The sequence below is a fragment of the Maylandia zebra genome, unplaced genomic scaffold (genome assembly GCF_041146795.1).
Source record: "Maylandia zebra isolate NMK-2024a unplaced genomic scaffold, Mzebra_GT3a scaffold01, whole genome shotgun sequence".
In the NCBI taxonomy this organism is placed as follows: domain Eukaryota; kingdom Metazoa; phylum Chordata; class Actinopteri; order Cichliformes; family Cichlidae; genus Maylandia; species Maylandia zebra.
Genome location: NW_027490031.1, coordinates 2,078,970 through 2,102,736, shown reverse-complemented (window position 1 = coordinate 2,102,736; position 23,767 = coordinate 2,078,970). Strand labels below are relative to the sequence as shown.

At 38.7% G+C, this 23,767-nt stretch overlaps 1 protein-coding gene across 1 annotated transcript in view; it reads right to left on the bottom strand.

Moving 5' to 3' along the window:
• The window catches only part of LOC106676141 (NACHT, LRR and PYD domains-containing protein 3-like), a 64,951-nt gene extending 50,849 nt beyond the window's left edge, over positions 1–14,102 (bottom strand). Inside the window, exon 1 of the mRNA XM_076880861.1 lies at positions 14,018–14,102. Coding sequence (XP_076736976.1) covers positions 14,018–14,074 — 57 coding nt within the window. The 5' untranslated portion in view covers positions 14,075–14,102. The remainder of the gene's footprint in view (positions 1–14,017) is intronic.
• Positions 14,103–23,767: the final 9,665 nt, after the last annotated feature.

The following is a 23,767-nucleotide window of genomic DNA, read 5'->3' as shown; positions in this document are numbered from 1 at the left end:
GAGACCGAGGGCAGAGATGCTACTCTGAGATCCTCCCCTTGCTAGCATGTAAAAACCGGTTTTTGACTTGCTTTCTTCACAGAATAAGTCTGAATTTGCGGGCCTGTCGAAGCACAGACCAAACAGTGGTACTTACCTGGAAATAGGTAGAAGTGTTTTGTCAGTGTGTCTCTCTCTTTGGTTGGCATCTGCTTCTGTTCAGAGGGGAAATCTTCAAATTGTTGCATGACCTTTGAGATTAAAATAAAGTTACAGTGATGTCTGACACAGCTGCTCATATTACAGAAAATATATATTGCAGTCATAGAGAGAGAGAGATGGAGACATTATTTCCATCATGTTTAGAGACAGGAGGATCATCTCTTATTTTGCCTTGTTTCAGGTCACAACAAATGAAGGGCATTACAGATTTCTAGCCCCATTGCCAGCTACGAGCATGGGAGATCAACCTGGTATGAAATGGACTAGTAATAGTAGCCAGAAAGAAAATGCAAAAATATTGAGAAAAACTTAAACATGCAGAGAAAGAATTAGGAATAAATTCAGGTTAATGACCAGATAAAATACTGGCAAACTTACTTTTTTGAATAGTTCTTCAATATCATCTTGACAGCACCCCGTGAGGATCACATCACAAATGTAATGGAAAAAATTAGAACCATATTCTGGGTTTCTATATGAATAGGTGTCTACAAAGAAACAGAAACATAATTTGCTGCATTTAATTGTGTTTGTTATTATACACTATTATAATAATAGTTACAAGAAGCAGGATAACTTACGAGGTGTGCTCGAATGAAAACCAACGAAATCCTTTTCTATGTGTACTTTTCCAACTTTGGCAATGTTTTTTGATGGAGGGCCAGTGTTTTCTGTCCCCATGGATTGTCTGCTTGCATCTACTGTAACTACTCCTTCATTCTCTGAAACAAGAAAGATGTGTGCAAACAGCTATTCTTGATCATCTTCAGGTGCTCTGTTGTCATACTAAAAACGAGAAAAACTGCATCATGCGTATTTAACATCATTACATCTAGTAAACCATTAGTTTCATTACATTCTCCAAATTATTTTAAAGATTTCAAAAGTTTTGGATTTTCTTTGCCTGTAATTAATTTTGTTCATGGTTTTCTTGTTTCTTTAAAAAGAGACACTGACCTAAATGAGACAAACTAAACAAAATATTTCATAACATCACTACTACAACTATAACTGGTAATAATAATAATAAACACATGTGTAACAGTAATGTTCAGCATCTTTTTGGTGCATGTCAGGCTAGTTGATAATCACCTCCTCTACAGGCCTGAATGATTATGACCTTTGGTTTGTTCATTAGTGCAGGACAGTTCTTTGTGTTTAAGCGCTCATAAATTTTATCAATTTCAAAGTTCTTCAGGTCAGAGCCACGGATAGTTCCCAAGTCACCATGAGACATGAGAACCACAAACACACTGTCTGTGTTAAAGAGCTTTCGATGCTTGGAGAAACGAATTAGAGCCTCATCAATCTCCTGTAAACAGAAAAGTTGAACATGAATTTGATATTTTACTCAGTTTGAACAGCAGCTAAGTGGAAGTGAAATAATGCTTTCTGTCTGTAGAATTTACCTGTGCAGTCAGGTCTTGGTAATATACCACTGCATAGCCCAGATTATAGAGCAGGTTGAGCACGGCTTGTGCGTCATACTCAGCACCGTGTCGGTTTGATTTCAGATCATAAAAATGTCTAATATTGATCAGCAGTGCGATGCGATTTGATATGGAATATTCAGTCACAGGGTAAATCTGAAAGAATATATAATTTAAAGGAAAGTCTTGAGATCACTGTAACAAACTTTATTTAAATTTTTTGTAATGCAGTCAGTTACAAATAGACAGTAATTAGCTTTAATTTAATATTAACTGCAAAAAGCTAAAGACAAGAGCTCAGTTAACAGATATGAGATGAGAATTATATGGTGACTCACCTTGTTACAATCTATGTCATCTGTGCACATCGCCATGTTTAATCTATAAACACATTGAAAGATATTTGTAGCTGGAGGACTGACTCAGCATCAGTTTATCAAATGATATCCATTTTTTAGATTATTCACTATATATCACATAATTTCTCTTCTTCGGGAACAGACAGGAAAGACAACAAGAAGGTGTACAAAAAGGGTTTTTTGATTACCTAATCACAAAAATAAAGTTAAACTAATACAAGACATGGAAGAAAAAAAAAACTTAACTCAAAAGAGAAAATAAGCCAAAGACTAGAGATAAGAAGCAAACTGAAGATGGAAGTGTGGGTTTCTCTACCTCATGCTGGAAGATAAATTATAAAAATAAAATAAAAAAAGAAATCATGAAAGATACTTTTCCTGCTTTCCCGGGAGGCTGGACATGAAAGCCATGGTTCTGGGTCAGTTGACCCAGCATTTTGACATTCTGTGTTTTGTCGTCTGTTATATATTAAGTTTAACTGCTTAGTTGTAAGTTCATTTTTATTATGTCTCTGAGTTAACTTGTAATCAGTTTAATTTCTTGACCTTTGGGTTCCCTTTGTGTCTCTGTCCTCTGTGTCCCTCTCTGTGTATTTGTGTGCATCCTTGTGTCTTGTTTCCCTCTTCGGTTTCAAAATGTGCCAGTCTTGCATTACATCTTTTCCTGTTTTATTTTGAGTCTTGTGTCACATGTTCAGGGTGTTTCGTTTTGCTTCTTCTGTCTCGCTATGTATAATTTGCCTTAGCTTTGTTTCCCCATGTGTTTTCTGTTCCTTGTCATTCCTTGTGTATTTAAGCACTCTGTTTCCTGTGTCCAGCACCCTGATCTCCCTCATGGCTGTGTTTAGTTTAGGTGAGTTTTGTATTTCTGCCATCTCAGTAATAAAGCTGTGTTTTGAGTTTAAGCCCTGTCTGCAAGTCTGCATCTGGGTCCTATCCTGTCTGATTCACAGCCAGTTGATGGTAATGTCTGCCATCCATCAGGGGGGGGTTTCGGTGGGGGACTTCTGAAAACACCCTCCAAACTTCAGTCCTCACATGTTAGCAAGAAAACAATGATATTAAATGTAAAGTTCGGGGGTAACCTGTTAAATCAGCTCTGAGCTAAGGAGTCTGAGAGATGAAACGTGATAATGAGTCCACCAGAGCCTTTGTTTGTTTTATTTTGGGGGTTTTTTCTACAGCTTGGTAATAGAGTGGTAATAGTAGGGTTCCAATGAAAAACAAGAACATAATTATGTGTTAATGTCTAAGCAATTACCACTCAATTACCTGTAGTAGTTTTATGTGCAATAAGAAGGAAACAGAGCTGAAAAATGCAAATGCAACTGCCTGTTTCTATTTAACAACATATCAAGGACAAAGAAGTGCGCCAAAGGCTAACTATTTGCTTCTTCTTTGGCTTGCCTCATAGATCCATGACTAAAAATCAATGTATTATAACAATACATTTAGAATCAAACCAACATTCCAGCTACTGCAGTAGCACTGCAAGAGAAGTTTTGAATTAATTAATTAAGTAATAGTAATAGTAATAATTAATTAATTTAATAGAACTTTTTAATTCTTAACCCTCCCAGGTAGTGATGGTAAATTTCAGTTGACCAGAGAGTGCAAAAATGTATATTTTCACTCAAACTTAATTTGTTTCTCTTTTCATGTAAATCCTACTGCTAAGATGAATGATTGTAAAAGAAAACAACTATTTTATAGAGCAAAAAAGAGCAAAAAATTCTAAAGAGAACATTTATTTATTTTTATTTTATTAGTATTTTCCTTAAATGTGTCAAATATATATTTTCTCATCTTAATGTCCACTGAGCTGTGAGCCAGGGGGCGGTAATGCGCCTTAAAATTGGTTGCCAACCAAGAAGAGGAAGAAGCTGTGAGCCGGGAGGGAGGGGGTGAGTGAGTCCTGAGTGATTCACTTACGCTACGATTCAGCACAGGAAGGGAGGTGGTGAGTAGCTCAAATGTGCTGTTAGCATGTTAGCAGCGCGATGCTACTATGAACCGAGGAGCTGTTGTCTTGATGTGAGCTTCTACTTCTTCCAGTTCAGAGCAGAAATGTTTTTGTTAAGAATGGCTGTTTATATATTTATATTATTTACTGTAGTTATTGGTGAAAAAAGCTTTGTGTTGTGAAAAACTGAAATCTGGAAATTAGAATTGTTGTGCCTTATTTTGTTGATGTTTTTACATATATTCCTTTTGAAAATACTAAAATTTGTATATTTATTTGTTTTTGTTTGTCTGATAGCATTTATTTAAAAAATAAATTGGACATTTCAAACAGTTACTCACTACTTGAATATTCTTTTCGCCAAGTACTTTTTTACTCTTACTTGAGTAACTTTTTTTGACGACTACTTTTCACTTTTACTTGAGTAATACTATTTTAAAGTAATGCTACTCTTACTTGAGTACAATTTTTGGATACTCGACCCACCTCTGCTGGCGCATCAAAAATAACATGACCAATTTAAAATGACACAGCAACAAGATGTGTTTCAACTTGTGATTAAACGCAGACTTCAAACTAGTAACCAGTTTACATGCTCTCCTCCTTGTGTTTAATTTCTTGTCTCCACTGTCTGTATTGTACTTTCATGTCTCTCTCTCATCTCTCTCTTTCTCTCTCAGCCGTGTTCCCCTTTCCTTGGTCTCCTTGGTCTCAACTCCCATAACTGTTTTCCGTGTCTCCCCAGTCCATCCAGTTTCCTTGAGGCCTCCTTCTTCCTTGCTCCTATATGAAGTTGCGTGATTTTGTCTGTTCATGTTAGCTGTGTCCCTAATTACCCTCATGTGGATTTATTGTGTCAGTTTCTTCTGTTCATTGTCATGTCTCTGTTCAACATTTGCCAAGATTCGGGTTATAATGTTCAAATGGTTCCCATGACTAGGTTTGATGTTCTGTATTCTCTGTGTTTAGTTTTTCCCAGTATTGTTATAGTTTAGTTCCCTCTTGTCTTTTCATTTCTCTGTTCTTTTCAGACCTAAAAAAAGCTGCTCTCTTTTGGTTTAAATTACAATTTTTTCTCATACCTGATTTTTGTCTATGCTTGGTTCCACTCCACGCACCAGCCATCCAGCCTTGACAGTACTGAAGATGATGAGCTCTCAACCACCTCTGTCAAGCTAAGGGAGGACATGATCTACACTGTGGACATACTAGGCTGTGAGTGGTGTATTGGGAGGCAATCACCCACCAGCTGCAGATACTTCTTTCTAGTGGACGGACTACAGTCATTGGTGCAGCTCAGCTGTTGCTGTGGCCAGAAATAGAGAGTGGTGGTGGTGTGGCACTTCAGCCTACTTGTTCGTCACCCATCACCTTTCTGGCAGGCTTATAGTCGGAGGATGAGGACTGGAGAGCCTAGCTAGCACTTCCCTGTGTCAACTGGAGGGTCAGGCGTGCTCCGTTGCCACCGTCGGTCACAGGGTTGGCCTATTTTGCCCATGCTGCCAACCTCCTGGTTGTCCCCCAGAACTGTGTTTTATTGTGGAATCTTGTGCTCTAATTGTTATTCTCTTTCAGATTTGTCTCGATATTTTAAATATGTCTTCCATAACCACTTTCTTTCCTACCCGATTTTTACCATGTAATATTATCTAGATATAAACTATGCTGTGAAAAATGGTCCTCCACGCTCATATGTGATTCTAATGTATTCATATGTAATATTCTTTTAAATGCATCACTAATTAAGTTTGTTTTAAAATGTTATTAACATGGTTATTCATTTGTTGTTGAATAGAAGAACCCAGTTTTAAATTTTGCAGCTCTGTTTCCTGGTTATTACACAAAACTATCATGTATTAAGTGGTTATAACAACATAGTTGCTTTCTTGTTTCACCTAACCTGTTATTTGTTGTTTATTAACGAGCCTTAATAAAAAGTGCAAGAAAAAAAGTGGATGCGGGACTGACTGTATCAGCTCCCCACTATCACATCTCACTGCTTTCAAAAAAATCACTTATTATTCAGGCTTATTTCCTACAGAATCAGACTGAATGGGATCTGGTGGACTCAAAATCATCACAGTAAAAAAAACAAAAGTAAACAGCTAACACTGATAGATGGTCAATAATATACTTATTCATATTCAGGAAGTATATCAAAACAAAACAGAAAATTAAGTCTAAAATATTTGACTTGATCATTAATTGCAGTATTCCCCATTCTAAAATAAAAAAAATGTTAAGCGTGTGAAACTTTGCTGACAGTAACTGCTGTGACCTCTTTGTGCAGAAACTATAAACATTTTTGTAACTGCAACAGTACAGACTTTCCCCACAGATATGAGCATCAATTTCAATTCAATTCAATTTCATTTATATAGCACATGTGTCACAACAACAGTCGCCTCAAGGCGCTTTATATTGTATAGTAGATCGTACAATAATAGATACAGAGAAAAACCCAACAATATGACCCCCTATGAGCAGCATTTTGGCGACAGTGGGAAGGAAAAACTCCCTTTTAACAGGAAGAAACCTCCAGCAGAACCAGGCTCAGGGAGGGGCGGAGCCATCTGCTGTGATTGGTTGGGGTGAGAGAAGGAAGACAGGATAAAGACAAATTTCCTTTTCAGGACAGCATCACTGTCCTGAAAAGGAAAATGACCAAGTCTAATATTTTATCTTTGTTTTTTCATTGTTTTCTTTGTAAAAAAAATTCAGGCCATTTTTGTCCAAGAAATCATAAACATCTAAGGGAGCTCATTACAATTCTCTGACCTTGTTGGTCCAGGCTCATCACTGAAGTCTGGAGGTTGACCTTTGGACTGGTCACTGGTCACACATGGACAGCTGGATCTTGCAGACTCTACTCTGTCCTCCTCTTCCTCCATCATCATCTGCTTGAGGACTTCAGTCAGTCTGAGAGGTAAACCACAAACAGTTCACATTAACAGAAGTAACTGAGTTAGTCGCTGACCTCTGACCTGTCATGTAATCTAGAAACCAGGTCACATGATTCATAGCAGAGATACCTGAGCTAACCTGCTGAAATGTAAGACTTTCCAACAACAAAACACAAAAACAAGAAATGGACAGAATATTAGGCACAGCTCTGAGTGTTATGCACGCAGTTCACTGCCATCTCCGACCTCCGTATGAAACCATATTAAAGCTCTTTTATGGCCACTCAGACACTTTAGGATAACATGATGTTCACACATTATATATGTGACTGTCATAGTTTAACACGTGAACTTCGTGCATGTAACATTCATGTTGAATCAGATCTCAGCTCCACATCAGCTTTGCTGAATAATCTAAAGTTTCTTTGACATCACGAATTAGACGCTGTCATGAACACACCTCTATGTTTCAGTTTTCTCTGATACACTGAACTAAGTCTTAATAATGATGATGAGCTCCTGCAGGCTGTGGCTTTATTCCTGGAGATGCATGAATCACATGTTTAATCCACATTTGGACTGTTTTGTCCCCTCAGTTTGAACTGAAGTCATTTAAATATGAGTGAAACTAAAGCATCAGCTGACAGCTGTAATCAGCACAAATCACCTGTCAGAGCTCACAGTATTTGACTCTGAAAGTCATTCACAGTCTGCAGCTCAAACTCTTCTTTGCTGAATTGGAGAACATTGTTTCTGTAAGTTTACAGAAAAGTTCACCTGCACTGATGTTCACATGAAGTGGATCCACAGTCAAACGTCTCAGCGTAGAAACACTCAGACCTGATCATTCTTTCCATGCTGTTCTTTATCTTAGAAATGCTCCAGTGTGCAGCAGTTTGTGCTTTAGCTGTGAGTGTGGACGCAGTTCACGGCAGGACATATTTGAAGCATTAAATTGTTCAGGTGTGTCCACTTTTACAGGGAGAAATATACTGCATATGAAGTGGAACACAAATTGCTAATTTTACTACTTTGGGAAATGTGACAGCAAGGTCTGAGCAGTTTTAGCTTTCATTTTACACGCATGGAAGCACCTGTCTAAAACTGTCATTCTATCCATCAGGTGGTGACAGCTGTGGTTGTACAAAGACTTCTGGTCCTTTACAAGTTTACAGGAAACACTTTGTTGCTGAGCTGATGGTCTGAGTCACTCATTTTTGTCAAAGTGAATAAAAACTCTCTTTAGAAAATTATGAGTTATGTAAAAAGATGATTAGCTGGGGTATTTTTTGTGTCGTCATTGGCTAATGATTGGTCAATAAATCATTAGCCAATGAGCAAAAGGTTTCGCGGTCACACATCATCACATCTGGTTTCTTCTAACAAAGATTGTAAGAGTCATCACTTATCTCTTGAGTTAACACTTATCTCAAGCCCTGAACCCTGAGGTCTAGATTTGTTCTTATCCAGCTAACTTCAGATTAATCTGGGTTTTCTGTGCTATGAAGGTTTGTCACTTATTCATCCTGGTAAGATGTGGGACCTCTGTGGAGAGAGAAAGTGTGTCTAAAGTCTCTTTGTTAGCTGATGAACATCAATAATAAGCATGTCTACTAGCTCGTCAGTTGGCTTGGACTGATAACAGCACTTTCTTTGTTTTTTAACCCTTTAAGACCTACCACAGAACCAAGTCTGCCAAGCTTATCTTTATAATTTTACATGCTGTAGTGCCATTTTTGGGAGCATTTCAAGTTGCTATAAATTAATACAACCGTTATAGCCCAAATTTTAATCTTATATATATACTACAGGAAAAATGAAAATAAATATTATAGTGCTAATTTGCCAAAAAAAACCAGCATGTGCGTCAAAATTAACTATTTCCAGCAGTGCAATTTGAGTTCTAAGCATTCCACAAATGATACAGAAAAGCATAAAGTCAGACATGATTTTTAAAAACACCAATAAAGGCTTATAAGGCCCTGAAGGTAAAAAAAACAAAAACGAAACAAAAACAAACCTAGGACAGGCTGATGGCATAAAATGTATGGAAAAAAAAACCCGTTGCTCTAGCTCTAGCTTACTTGCTTCCAGTTTGCGGGGCCCCGCAAGGGACATGGGAGGAAAAAAATTAAGTTGAACTTTTGTGAGATCTTGCAAAAAAGACTGCATTCATCACAGGTCGCATTTGAAGGCCGAGTTGCTGTATCCTTTGTGACCCAACCTATCCAGAATTCATAGCACGGCGCAGCCATTTTTTTGCCAACAATGGTGGCAGCCACTTAGTTTTAATATTATTCTTTCTGGGTCACAAAATAAACTTTTATGATATTTTCAGGCGTGAATGTAGCTGTGTAAACTTCAAATACCTGCTCAGTTTATCAAGACATCACATATTTGTCAAAGTGCTCAGACATTTTCGAAGATGTCTGTTACCCACCAGCTCGAAGCTAACGGGAGGTCGAGGCCCACTACAGCCAGGGGGAACACCACACTCCCGGCACATTGTGCCTCAACCTCCCGGTCGGCTTGGAGCTGGTGGCCTCCGAACATTTGTGAGATTTCTGTAGCAGTTGTACAGGGATTTAAAAAACCGAGCGAACCCTGCATTTTAAAGGGCTAAAAGGATGTCCTCTGTTATCAGCAGGGGGAGCAACCATAATGGAAGCTCATTTATTCCCTGCCTGCATTCATGGATTTTAAATGTATTCAGATTTTTCTATAATTATGCTCATATCACAGTGCTGAATGGGTGACGTGTTTAGCACCATCACCTCACTGTGAAAAGGTCCTGGGTTTGAGTCCACTGGCTGGCCGGGTGCCTTTCAGTGGAGTTTGCATGAGGTTAGGTTGACTACAACAAACTTTAACTGCTGGGATAAACTCAGCTCTATGCAGAAACAGCCAGAAATAGACTTGGTTTAAGTAGCTGCCAGAGGGGAGGGGTGAGCTGCTGCAGCAGAGAGCCAGCTGCAGAGCAGGAGCCGTGAGCACTGCAAAGTGCTGAAGTGCAGAGACCACAGTGAAAAGCGACAAAACATTGTGAATTAAAAAAAGCCAAACATGAACATCTATGTGAGGTACTTTGGGTTACAGTGTCATCAAATGTGTGAAAATTAAGCTTCAAAAGTTTCTACTCATCCTACGACATGCAGCACAACATGACTGATGGAAGAAAACATGAGCACAGACATCCAACAACATCCAGCAGTTAAATTAAATTAAATTAGTTGTAATGGGGGAATTCTAGTTAACCCTCAAATTTAGATTTAGATGGATAAAACTTCACTGTATGATTTTTGTATAACCTTTGTATGCTTAGATGACGTATGTGTATATGTCAGGATAATCTGGTGGAAAAAAACTGCTTAGTTTTGCTTAACAATGTTTCACTATGGCATGTGCTAAATGTTGACCAGTGCCTGAAGCTTCCTGAGTACAGATAGTGGGAGTCTCTGCCCAGCAACAGCCTGTGGGACAGAAACCTGTTGCAACTAAAAGATACAGAGAGCTGTGTGTGTGTGTGTGTGGGGGGGTGGGGGGGTGGGGGGTATAAAAGGGGCGCTGTGATGGGTTAGAAAGCTCATTACTATGAGCCTGGGATTTTTTTTGATGTGTGTGTCTGTTCTCCTGCATGCAGTAACAAATACCAATAGAAAATTCCATGACATAGTCCAGGCTGGTTCCTGTGAATAATGATGGAGCAGTGATGTGAGTGCTGAGCTGTGACATGGAGAAGAGTCATGGACAGTTAGAGATGGTCATCTCACCTCTGAGCTTTGGTCTGGCTCTCATGTTCCCCACACAGAGTGCTTTTAGAGGGAGGGACTCCCTCCTCTCTGTCCTCACACTGATCCATGCTGCTCAATTCACACACACTTTCTACCTGCAGAGGAAACACAAATCATTCATGTGCACATCAGCTGAAACCCTGCTTTCCATCATCATCAGTGTCAGCTGGATGCAGTCAGGCAGCAGTGTGAGGCAGAGGAAGCTGCCATCAGCTGCTCTGCTTCTAATATCAGTCCACTAGATGGAGCCGTGAAGCCCACACGATGCATTCACTGACACACGCTGATTTTTTCTATTTCTATTTTCAGTTGATGCCACACTGGTGCTTTCTGACTGTGCAGCTTTACTTTAAACTGCAGGAGAAGTTTAGCAATTACAGCTCCCCCAACTGCCTCCCCTCCAACCAAAAACTGGAGGTTACAGAGTTAAACATGCTAAGATTTTTATTGGGAGTGAACAAGAGGGACTCAGAAATGTGTATCAGAGGGACAGCTAAGTTCAAATACTTTGGACACAGTGAAAAAGAGAGGCTGACATCTACACTTGATGAAAATCATGTCTGTGTACAATTTGTACAGAGACATGATTTTCCATATAATTGTATTATATAGAAATACACTAGTACTTTTTTATATCAACGGTAATATTAAAAAAAGATTTTTAAAACATTAAGTTCATCGATAATTTTATTCATTTGTAACACATTACATCTGTTGACATGCCTGAAACTGATATCTAATTATCTTTACATGTTCTCAGTTATTAACAGAAGGCTGCAAATTTAATATAATGATTTTGGTTTGATTGATTGACTGTGATTAACAAATGCAACAACTACAACTACAACTTTTATTCACTCAGATATGCTGTGACGTTAAAATGTTAAAAAATAATCTGTTGTGCTGAGTTTTATTCTTGGACTACAGGACTAACTTTACCTTTCTGTTCTCTCCTTTAACCCTGTTCATCCTCTGTTTGAAAGTCTTTTGAATTCTCGTCTAAGACCAGCCTCTCTGCTGACTTTCATTCTACAAACAGAATGTGGTGCTGTGGAGATTTAGAGAAATAAATCTACCATGAACAAAAGAAACAAAAAAGAGCAAAGAGACTGGTTTTCTTTTAGAACACAGATATATAGAAATGTTTCAAAAATCTTTAAGGCAGTGAAATAATGATCCCTATATTTATTATATGGAGAAGAAAAGAGGTGGATCCTGAGCTGTTCATTAAAGTCAGCATTAGTTTTTGTCACATTCAGGTTTGTGAAAAATGGAGAGAGGATCCAAATGCAGGACTTGCAGACTGGTTTAAAGTGTACAGGGAGTTATTATGGAAGCTAAAGTGTATTAAACAGGAAGCACACAGAAGGTGTTGACGACGAGACGAGGAACTGGGGCAAAAAAATCAACCATCAGATGTCAGCAGAGCAATGTTTAACTGAACACTTCCTCGTGTTTCAGTGTCACACTATGTGTTTCTTGCATATTAGCCAAGTTATTAACATTATATTCCACTCAGTTCCTCCCATTTCCATTCTTCTCTTTTTCATGAATAAATCTGTGTTCTTGTTAAAAGAGTGCATGGACAGTCAGCATCAGGCTACTTCCTGCTCCGCAGGTCCTCATGTCTGCTGACCATGACAGACTCAGACCAGATATTCTGGACACGACCATCTGATCGGTTCCATAGCCGTTCTGATCTTCACAGCTGAACATTTCCATTTGTCAGACTTATTTTTCTTTTGAACAGTTAATTTGTGTTTAATTTGAAACTGATTAAACGCAAGTATCGGGGCTATGTTCAGCACTTTACACCTCACACATTCGTTATGGAGGCAGAGCTATAAGTGTGTTTGAGGCTGCGACACGTTACTCTGACCTTAACTCCGTGAATCAATAAGTATACTTCATTACAACAAACAGAATTTTACCATTTATCGGTTCAGCCACTTAACACATCTACATGTGTAACTGAGACACTATATAAATGTATTTGACACAAGATTAGAACCACTAACTTAAAAAAAGCATCAAGTGGAAATTCATTCAGACTGAAAACAGTTCAAAAATGAGAAAATTCAAAGTGTTTAATACTCTGGGACTAATAATGATCAAAAGCTTCTAACACTAGATGAAAACTCAGACTCAAATCCAGTAATTAAGAAACAAAAAGCACAATAGGCAAGTGACATCAACACAAACACATGGGAATGCTGAAGAGTCCAAATAATGTCATGCCTCCATATGCAGATATACTTAACAAGCACAGGATTTCAAACAGGCTGAAAATGAGGTTTGTGAAAACCTTTATTTTTTCTAAACAGCTTTTTTTGCAGTAACTCTGAACTGAGCTGGTGCTGCCTCACCTCTTGCTGTTTTTCACATCACTAAAACCTGAATGTCGACTTCCTCAAAACAGGTTTTATTTTCTTTTTTACAGTTTAAAGGGAAGAGCAATGTTCCACCAGTGATGATCAGTATCTGATGGCTCTAAAGGTTTATACAGATTGATTTAAGCCGTTTATCTCGGGAACACGTTTCAGTGCAGAGTTACTAACTGTTAACCAGTGTGGAATCAGTCCATCAATAGGTTCAAGATATATAGTTATACAAGTAAAAACACAGGGAAATGTAACCTGACACGCTCCTCGACTTGTGCAAAAAAGGCGGGGGGGCATTATACTTTAGATGAATGTGCAGTAGTAGCATTGTATGCAGCAAGCAGCTGAATTCTGTAATCATGCGATTTGTCTTCAAACACAACAGTGGTCCAATGTTTGTCTCGAAATATGAGCTGAACATTTGGTCCAAACATCATAGAGCAGAAACGAACAGTACAGTTGTTTTTCCTCTTTTTATTCTTTTTATTTTTAAAGGCACATTGCATCCAACAATGTTGCACTACTGCCATCTCCTGGGTTTTACTGCTACATCACTTCCATTTCCTCAGATCATCTTGATAAGTTTGGTATTCTTCAAAAAATGAAAAATCTTTCCTTTCCCTTTATCATGACTTTACTGATTAATCACCTTTTCATACTGGAATTGACTAGTACTACCCATTTCTACCCTCATCATTCTCGTTTGATCAACATACTTCCTGCAGCTAATAAGCACATGTTTAGTCGTTTCCATAGCATTGCACCTACATAAACCAGTCAGATGTTTCCCCATCCTAAAAAAAAACAGGCCATTCACAAAACAGTGGCTTGTTTTAGTTTTTTGTATTCTATAAAAATATCTCCCTTTTACTTATTATCCCATGCCATTTTCCATAACTTCTTACTTTCTATCCAAACTATACTTTTGCCTTCAGAACAGTAAAGTTCCTAAAGACACACTGTCAAAGGAAGAAACAAAGCAAACTTACGGTTTCTTCAAACACACACATGAACAACAAGCTCCACTCCACCTGGACACTAAACATGGACACACAGGTGAGCTGCTTCCTGAGAGAAGAAAGAACTCCATGTGAAGACGGTGAGAGGGCCACACCTTCATGTGCTGGTTTACAAAAATGTCGTCTAACTGCTCAGACTGGCTCAGAGTGAACAAGCTGATCACAGTGTGTCTCGTCAAACCATAAAAGAGTTTTAGCATACAGGTCAAAAAGTTATTGTCCCACAGATGATTCTGCTTGTTGTGGTTGTGACAGGTGCTATTTAGGAGAGTTTGTTTTTTAGGAGGTGGAGATGTTCTCAGAATGAGTGCATAATCAGACGCATGAAACAGAGCAGAAATGAGCTGAGCTTCTTTTTCTCAGCAGTGTGCACACAGTGAAAATGAGTACAAAGTAAAAAATGAGTGTGAGTGAAATCAGCCCAAAGTAACAGAATGAAGCTCACATGTAAAGAAGCACTAGAAGAAAGCCTCCAGAGCTAACTGGTACTGGTAGGACTTCTCTGGCTGGGCTCCAGAGAGGCTAGCTCCCAGGCCAGGCCAAGCTCCACCACCAGCCAAAGAGGCCAGCTGCCAGGCTGGTCACAATCAGCCAGGGTTTCAGGTGAGTTTAAACAGTAACAGCTTTACTCCAATATAAGCTAACGTTTACACTGTAACTTTAAGCTAGCACCATAAAGACGGTAAAACACGTAATAATATCTACAAATGCATCTTAAAGCTGTTATATTAGCACTCGGTGTATTACTAACATAACCACATTAACATTACTGACACTCGCTGACTTTTAATAGTCATTCTATAAATGCTGTCCGTTTAAATGGTCTTACCTGTACACACTGCATATCCACCGGATTCCAGCCAGAGTGGATTCTGGAGTCTTCCACGCTCCTGTTAGTGATCCTCCATCTGGATGGATGAGAACAACCTTCTGAACAATCTAGCAGGAGATGGCCCATATCTATGGGACTGATTTGTGCTGATAACGCCCATTGTATGGACTGATAACAGCCGAAGCGGGTGAATAAAGTCACCCAGTAGCTAGCTGTGCCATTACCCAGCATACACCACTCCCTCCATAAATGCAATAAACCATACAAAAGTAACAGCCTATAATTAATTTATCTGCTGTATCTGCTGGTTCTCAGGTAGTTGTTTACATTATGTAATTTATTGTGTTCAGTATACGTCACTACAATGTGATTTTGGAAATATATAAATATACGGACAACAGGCTCTTCCGCGGCAATCTCTTGTCGTCAATAAACAACGTTTAGGGAGCTCTATAGTATTCAATGAGAGGACCCTGCACATCAGTTCTCGACGCGAGAGGGGTACCCTGCGTGTCGATAAGTGAAGCAGAGGGAGCCTGACCATGCGTCACACGTTTGACGAGTTGGGAGTGAGAACGTGTTGCCGGATCGAGCTCTAACTATAAGCTTTATGAAAAAGGAAAGTTTGAAGCTGATCGTCAAAGTAGAGAGGGTGTCTGTCTCCTGAACTCAAATTGGGAGCTGTTTCCACAGCAAGTTCAACAAACACGACAAAACCTCAAATCCCAGTAGGGGATGATGAGTATCATCACAGTGATGATCATTTCTCTGTTAACCTAGGCTTTCTGGTTCAGGATATGTGCACACTCACATAACAAGGAGCACTTTAACTCTTTAAGACCTACCATAGAACCAAGTCTGCCAGAGCTTACTTTATATTTAAACTTTACATGATGTAGTGCCATTTTTGGGAGCATTTCAAGTTGCCATATGTCAATACAACTGTTATAGCCCAAATTTTAATCATTTGTATGCATTAAGTCCATAGTAACTACATAAGTTGCAAAAAAGTGCAAAAAACTACAAAAAAAAATAGAAAATTGTTTTTGTTTTTTTGGGGTTTTTTTGTTTTTTTTACATGTATTTCTGCTTAGAGAAATTTAAGAGATTTATCTCTCAAAACTTTAAATACAAAAAAGTTGCAAAAAATAGTTTACAACAACAGGAAATTTATGTTGAGTGTCTTCATAGTTTTATTTTTGAGATACACCAGTTTTTATATATTGTAGAAAAAACGAAAAGCCATCCCATAATACAAATTTGGAAAGAAAACAGCATGTGCATCAAAATATTTAAAGCGGTGCAATTTGAGTTCTAAGCATCCCAGAAACTATTCAGAAAAGCATGAAGTCAAACATGACTTTTAAAAACACCATTATAGGCTTATGAGGCCTACAGGTAAAAATCTACATTTTCTGCGAAAGTGACGTCACTTCCGGTTTCGGGCAGGTAATGGCGGAAATGCGACAGCTCACCCTGACATCTATTTCGATGTAGGAAGTGTTATGAACAGCTGATCGGATCGGCAAAGCGTGTTTATGGAATATTATGTTTTTGTTCCTGCAAGCGCTTTTCATGCAATTTATGCAAAGCTATATGTGGAAGGAAACCGTAACCTAGAACAAGCTGATGGGTTAACATGTAAGTACAACCACTCCGGTTTCATATGCAAAAAAAAAATTATTGGGCTAGCTTATGCGGTTCCGGTTCTACAGGGATTTAAAAATAGTTAACCAAAACGGAGCGTGCCCATTTCACTCATTTCACTAAATGGATGGAGCACGGCCTACAGATGAACTGGTGCTAGAAATCATAAAGAACATCAAATAAAACAGTCAAATCCAACCCTTTAGATGGAAATATCAGATTAATGCTCCAGACAATCATTAACCTGCTGAATTCATGAATATCAAGAATGCAGCGAGTAGTAAAATAAAGATTTGAGCTCAGTCTGCTCAGTGTTACTGTCTATTCCTAACATATTCCTAACATGATAGCTTTAGAGCTCTAAAACTGGAATTGACACATATTGAAACACTACATGTTACTCAGTACATTCAGTTCTGTCACTCACCCACAGTCCAGCAAAGGAAACATGGAGCTCACATCAGTTTGTCACCAAAGTCTAATTATTAGGGCTGGGCAAGTTAACCTGTTATTATCTCACTAACTCATTAATTGATTGACACCAAGAATTATTTTATCGCACATTAACACAGTTTTTAAAATCATGATTATTGTAAAAGTGTGTGCCCACTGGCTCTGTATATGAATTTGGCACAGGAGGGATGGGATTTTGATCAGTGCTGGCTTATGTTAACCTTACACACATAGATCTGACAGTACAGGATCTGAGGAGGTTCTGAAGTAACTGTTTACACGATGTTGTATCCTATCCAAAAGTTCTTTGCAATTTTACATTGAGAAACATTATCCTTAACACATTTGACCCACATAAAGTACTGTGGTCATCACACTGTCATTTATAATTATTTAAATAACTAAATAAATTAATCACACTAAAGCCGCCTCTACGTCATTTTGGAAAGGTTCAGAGCCTTTATACATATGCCAAGCAGACTCAGTGCGAGATAAATAATATTGTAGCCTTAGAATTTAACATTTACAGTTTAAAGAGACACACAGGTCAGTACCTTCGCTATTGTCTCTAAACATTAAGATCCATAAAAAATCAGTTTTATCAACAGAGGACCCATGAAACGAGCAAAGCTGACAGTTCTGAAGATCACGGTGCACGCTCTCATTTCACAAGTTGGCCTACATTTTCCAGTTTCACACTATGTTTCACAAAGTTAAAAACAAATCCAGCTAAGCTGCTTCTACCACAAACATTTATCTTTCAGGTCGCCTGTCTAAGAACAAAGTCTTTCTATAGTGTTAGGATAAAAAGACAAAGTAATTCCTGTTTGTGTAAATTCTCACTGAAAGCCAAAATACACACAGCAGTTGATAAACAAAATTAAATAATGTATTGCACCTCTATGGTTTAAAGATGGCATCGAAACTCAATGCGTATTTTGTCTAAACAATTTGAAATTTAACTTTGAATTCACGCGAGCTAACAAAAATGTGCGTAGGTGTCGGGTTTAACCCCAAGGAAAGAGTTTGCTGGCTTTTATCAACCTTTATGCCTCTTCCCCACCCCAAAGCGCAGTTGTTAAAACACACACAATTTCCTGTTTCAGGTCGAGTGTCTAAAAAAGCACCATTAAAGAAATTTCATGCTGCATTTACAAAAGTAAATCCTGTTTGTATATATTCACACTGAAAACCAAAACACACACAGCTTTTGATAAACAACATTAAAATAATGTATTGCACATGTATTGCACATCTATGTTTTAAAGATGGCATCAGAAGTCAACGCGTATTTTCTCTAAAAAAAATTAAATTTAGATGGTCAAATACACAAACTAACGTGTGGGTGTCAGGCTCAAGGAAAGAGTTCGCTGGCCTTTATCCCTCTTCCCCCACCATTAACAGCAGACAAAAAAGCTGTTCATCTCCCCATTTCTTGAGATACATGGCGTGTTAAAGTCTGAAACAGTCAACAATGCGCAGTTGTTAAAAACAATGTGACAATGCAACACGGTTGGGCAGTCACTTAACTAACCGTAGAAAATCTGCTTGTAAAAGACACACACACACACACACACACACACACACACACACACACACACACACACAATTTGCCGTTTCAGCTTGACTGTCTAACAACAAAAGTCTTTCTATAGTGTCAGGATAAAGAGACAAAGTAATTCCTGTTTGTATAAATTTACCATGAAAAGCCAAACTGCACACAGTGGATGAGGAACCTAATTAAAACGCACCCCCGCTAGGAGAAGACAGAGCGTGCACAGTGGGACCACAGTGGGACTCTGATGGATCTGATTGGCTGTTTCATTCACAGGAGGTCAGGGTGTCACACAAACAGCTTTAATTGCACAACAACAGACTTTAAATCATCTACAGACAAGCCTGTGTGTTTGATTAATGAAAAAATCATAAAGAAGTGTCTACAGCTGTCCATAAAGCAGCCTCTCACACAGACTTTAATTCCTGAAAAGCTGTGTAATAAAGAGCTGTGACTGCTATGAACTGCTTGTGATCACTGCATTAAGCTCTCAGCTGAAGTTTCATTCATTTCTTTTAATGTTAATGTCGCCTTTTTAAGTGTGAGGATTTTAATGACATATCCCTTTTAATTAGTATCTACCCAGATGGACTGCAGGTACAAGCAGGTTAATTATTGATCAGATTTATGTTGACCTTTGACCTGTGAGCTCAAGGAAAACACCCTTTTATAATTTGTTAGAGATGAGCTCTTCACCTGAACCTCTCCCACCTGTCCTGCTTCAGGTGGAGTCCCGCCTCCTTCCAGGAATCAGCTCACCTGTGTGTCTGTGTTTAGTGTCCAGGTGTGGAGCTTGTTGTTGGTGTGTCTGTTTAAAGAAACTGTAAGTTTGCTTTGTTTCCTCCTTTAACAGTTTTTCCTTTAAGAACTTTATTGTTTGTTTAGCTCGTGCTTTTACAGCCTGCTGTTGTGTTTGATCAGAGTCGAGTGTTCCAGGTTTACTGGCTTTTATCGTAACTGGTTAGATTAATTTAAATATTCTTGTTTCACATGAGATGGTTTTTTTCTGCAGATTTATGAATTTCTGTGATTATGTCACATCATTGACAAGATTAAAGAACTTGCAGAAAAACAGTTAGTGTTGTAGGTTAACTATCAGCAAGTTACTTGGTGATGGTCACAGTTTAACACGGGCAGCTGCTGCTCAGAATAATGATATGCCATTCCATTATTATGTAGAAAAAAAGCAAACGTGCTTCATCTTTATTCAGCTCAGACAGCTGCTCCTGCATGCTCACCTACATAATTCACAACAACCATCGAGTCTCTGAAACTGTCACGTGTTTCAGTATTTAACATCGATGTCTTTCCTGAATTTTCACGTCTTCAGAGGGTGACCTCCAGTTATTTGAACAGATCAGTGACAGAAATATATTATTGAAGTGCACACACGAACATGATCAATGGCTTTTATTTATTAAAACAATTCCATTTATAAAACAGTTATCTGTAATCAGCTGGCTTAGCTGATTACAGATGAGGTTCATTTGGTTGTTATATATAAACTAATGTGATGATTTGTCCGTGATGTTTAAGGATGTTTGGTGTTTTAGTCTTGGATTCATGTGTTTTGTGCTGTGAATCTTTTACCACCATCAACAAAATTTATAAATAATAAAAAATAGTTTTCAGTTTCACTACCTGCCTTGTTTTGTGCATTTGGAGCCTTTAGTTGTATTTAATGACAGTCACAGTTTTCCTCTGTGAAGGATTTGTACAGCAAACCCAGTGTGGACACAAACTCTAAAACAAACATAATTATTTTAAAAAGCAGCCTAAGAGGCTTTGGTTGGGAACTGAGGACATGCCATATGTTTAAAAACTGCACTAAAAGTGCTGCGAAAAACATCAAACTTCACACTAATAATTATCTGTGTTGCTGTAGCTCTGCGTGGAACATCGTTACAGGCAAACAGACACACACTGGGAGTGAATCCACACACTTGTCACTTGAACATTAACCACAGTGAACCAGACCAGTTCAAATTTGTGAGTCACTCAAATTTTAATAACTGTCAGTTTCTGTTGAGCTGCTCAGACAAGTATAACATGCACACTCACGTGCACACTGTTGCTACCTGCATGTTTCCTCAGGGCAAAATTATTCTTCTGAAGCTGCAGTTCATAAATCCTAATTTTGTACTTATTTTGTACAAAAAAACATAATAATGTAATCTGTCTATGCCTGCAAAGTTGTAGCTGTAATGACTATATTATTTCTCCATATGCAGAATGTGGAGTCTATATAATCGATACCATAAATCACTGTTAAAATCAATCATTATATATATTATTATTTAAAAGTTGAATGTTCAAAATACTATTATAAACAAAACTCCACTCCATTACAGTGATTTCCCACTTCAAACCTTTAGTAAACAAAGTGAAGCCCTATTTTATCTTGCTCTTACCTGGAGACTACTTTACATGCATTTATTTCCTTACCCTTGGACTATAGTAGCTCACTGTTTATGTGTCTAAGCAAAGATGGATCGTCTGCAGGTTGTGCAAAATGCTGCAACTCGGTTTTTGAACAAGTCCTCAAAGTATTCGCACATGACACCGTGGCTATATCAGTTACACTGGCTTCCTGTTAAATTTATAGTTCATTTTAAGATCCTGGTGTTGACTTTTAGAGCTTTGCACGGACTGGCAACAGCTTACATCTCTGCTCTTTTACAGCCCTATGTCCCTGGCAGCTGCCCGTGCTATGAAACGCACTAAGATGAGAACTAAGGGTGACAGAGCTTTTGCCACTGTGGCCCCTAAACTATGGAAACCTCTCCATCAAAGCTTAAGAATTGTGGACTCAGTAGCTGTTTTTAAAAAAACAAAACAAAACTCAAGACTTACCTTTTTAAAATTGCTGGTGGTTAAATCTTGCCTGTTTGGTGACTTTTATCCCATGTGCAGCACTTTGTGTTTCTGATTAGAAAGGTGCTATATAAATTTTAAAAAATGTATTATTATTTATTTATATTGTCCTACACAGTGCAGGGCCCTATTTCAGGAAGCCGGTTTAGAAAACTCAGAGTGAAAAACGATACTCAGGGTTGAGTAACCCCGAACTGTCCAACTCGGAATATTCGGTTTCAGAAAGGCTGATAACAATTAGTTCAATCAACGCGGAGTTGCTTTAACCCCAAGTTAAGCGCGTGCACGAGGATACATAAAGCCCTGATTAGTGGAGCACAGATTAAGCGAGTCACCATGGAGACGGAGGGAAAGAAGGTGCGGTCAATGTATTTTACAGCGCTTGAGGCCGAAATTCCGATGGCAGCATATGCCGATAACATGCAAATTTCGCAGAAAAAAAGTAACACAGCCTCAGCTGCAAAAAAAAGGGAGCATGCATGGCAAAACATAGCCGACAGAGTCAATGCGTGAGTGTTAATTTAAACGTTGATCTAGGGATTTCCACCCATTTAACACGTTATTTTATTATATTTTATTTTTTATTTTATGTACCTGTACATTAATGCTGTGGAAAGACTTCCTGTTCACATAGTCTCCTTCATTTACTGAAGGAGCAATGATTGGAATACGAGTGCCATCTATACAGCCAATCACGCCTGGGAACCGTGAGGATAAATGTAAAATTTAAGTAGTAGTTCAAGTATCACCACATCATGAATTAAGTTTCGTTCATCCTGATACCTGCAATTTTGTGGCATCCCTCTTTGATAAATCTTGTGGCATCCCTCTTTGATAAATCTTGCGGGTCTATGACCGGGGAACACCACAGACGAGTACAGGAGACGTTTCAGTACAACTGTAACATTCCTGACTGCCCGACAGACGGTAGCCTTGGAAACGTGCTCAGCTTCACCAATATTATACAGAAAGCTCCCGTTTGCAAAAAACCGAAGTGCAATACAAATAATATGTACAGAACTGAGAGAATGTCCGCGATGTGTCACATGAGCAATATTAGGCCTGAGGATGTTATTCAAATAAATTATAGATTGTGCTGAACAACGGTAACGTTCACACAGGAAATCATCAGGAAATGATAAAATGTCCAAACGCGCTCTAATCACTCTCTCCCGGCGGAGAGCTCTGCGGAGGATTTGGGCTTCAACATCTACTGGCTCTTCAAGGAAGGGGCACGCCATGTCTGACACTTCCTACAGTCAGGTTTCTGACAAAGGGGCGGAGAAAGTCAGGGTTATTTGAAGTAAACCTGCTAGGGGGCAGGTTAGCTTCACGGAGTGTGTCGTCATAGTAACTCACTCAGAATTAATCTAAACTCGCTTTGTGAAACCGAAAACCCAGAGTTTTTGTTAACTCAGGGTATACTTACTCAGAGTTTGCACTAAACCGGCTTCCTGAAATAGGGCCCAGCTCACAGGGATCACACTTACTCTCACAAACACAAACACTCACATCTGCAGATGAAATTTATAGTAAAATGATTAATTCTCAGGAAATATTAAAGCAGTTTTTGGAGAGAAGGAAGTTCAACTGCCTGTTTTTTTTTTTTTGTTTGTTTTTTTGTTTTTTTGTTTTTGTTTTTGTTTTGTTTTTTCATAAGTCCCAACATGATGTGATCACAGCAGCTTCTGTAGGTCTGTGGACAGTTAGATGTGCTACCATTAGCACAAGCAGACAGCTGTGCTGAGCTTTTGGACTTTAACAGCAGCTGTTGGCTCCATTTGCAGCTGACTCAGAGCAGATGCTGATCTTCCATCAGTCCTTCTGTTTCTCCCACAGAGCATCTTCCATGATTAGAGCCAGTGTGGATAACCACGTTTTAAGAGCTTTCTTATTGTGCTCTCCTTTTTCTTCCCTTCTGTCTCAGAGGGAAAGTCCTGTTCTCACTGTCCTGTGTCCTGCTGTTGCTTAAAACTTGAGCTTCCTCAGATCCATCATGGTTTAGTAAGAGGACAGAAAGCCTCCAATAAACATTTCTACATGTTTATAAAGCCCAGACTCAATTTCTGCTTTTGTTTCATCCAACCTTCCTCACACGATTTCACTTCTCCTTCCTGATCTCAGTATCACATGATTGCATTATCACATGATCATCTCCAGCACAAACAGCGCAAATCTGCTGCTCCATAGTTCACAGCAATGGACTCACAGCTGGATCAATGAGGCTGACCAGAACCTGAGAATCAGAGCAGCAGGTTTGAATTCATTTTTGTTCTCAGACATTAGAGGCAGTTTGTTCTTGAAATGTTTAACCTGCTTCGGTTACGTAAAGCCCTAAAAGTTCCCCAGGACTTTGTTC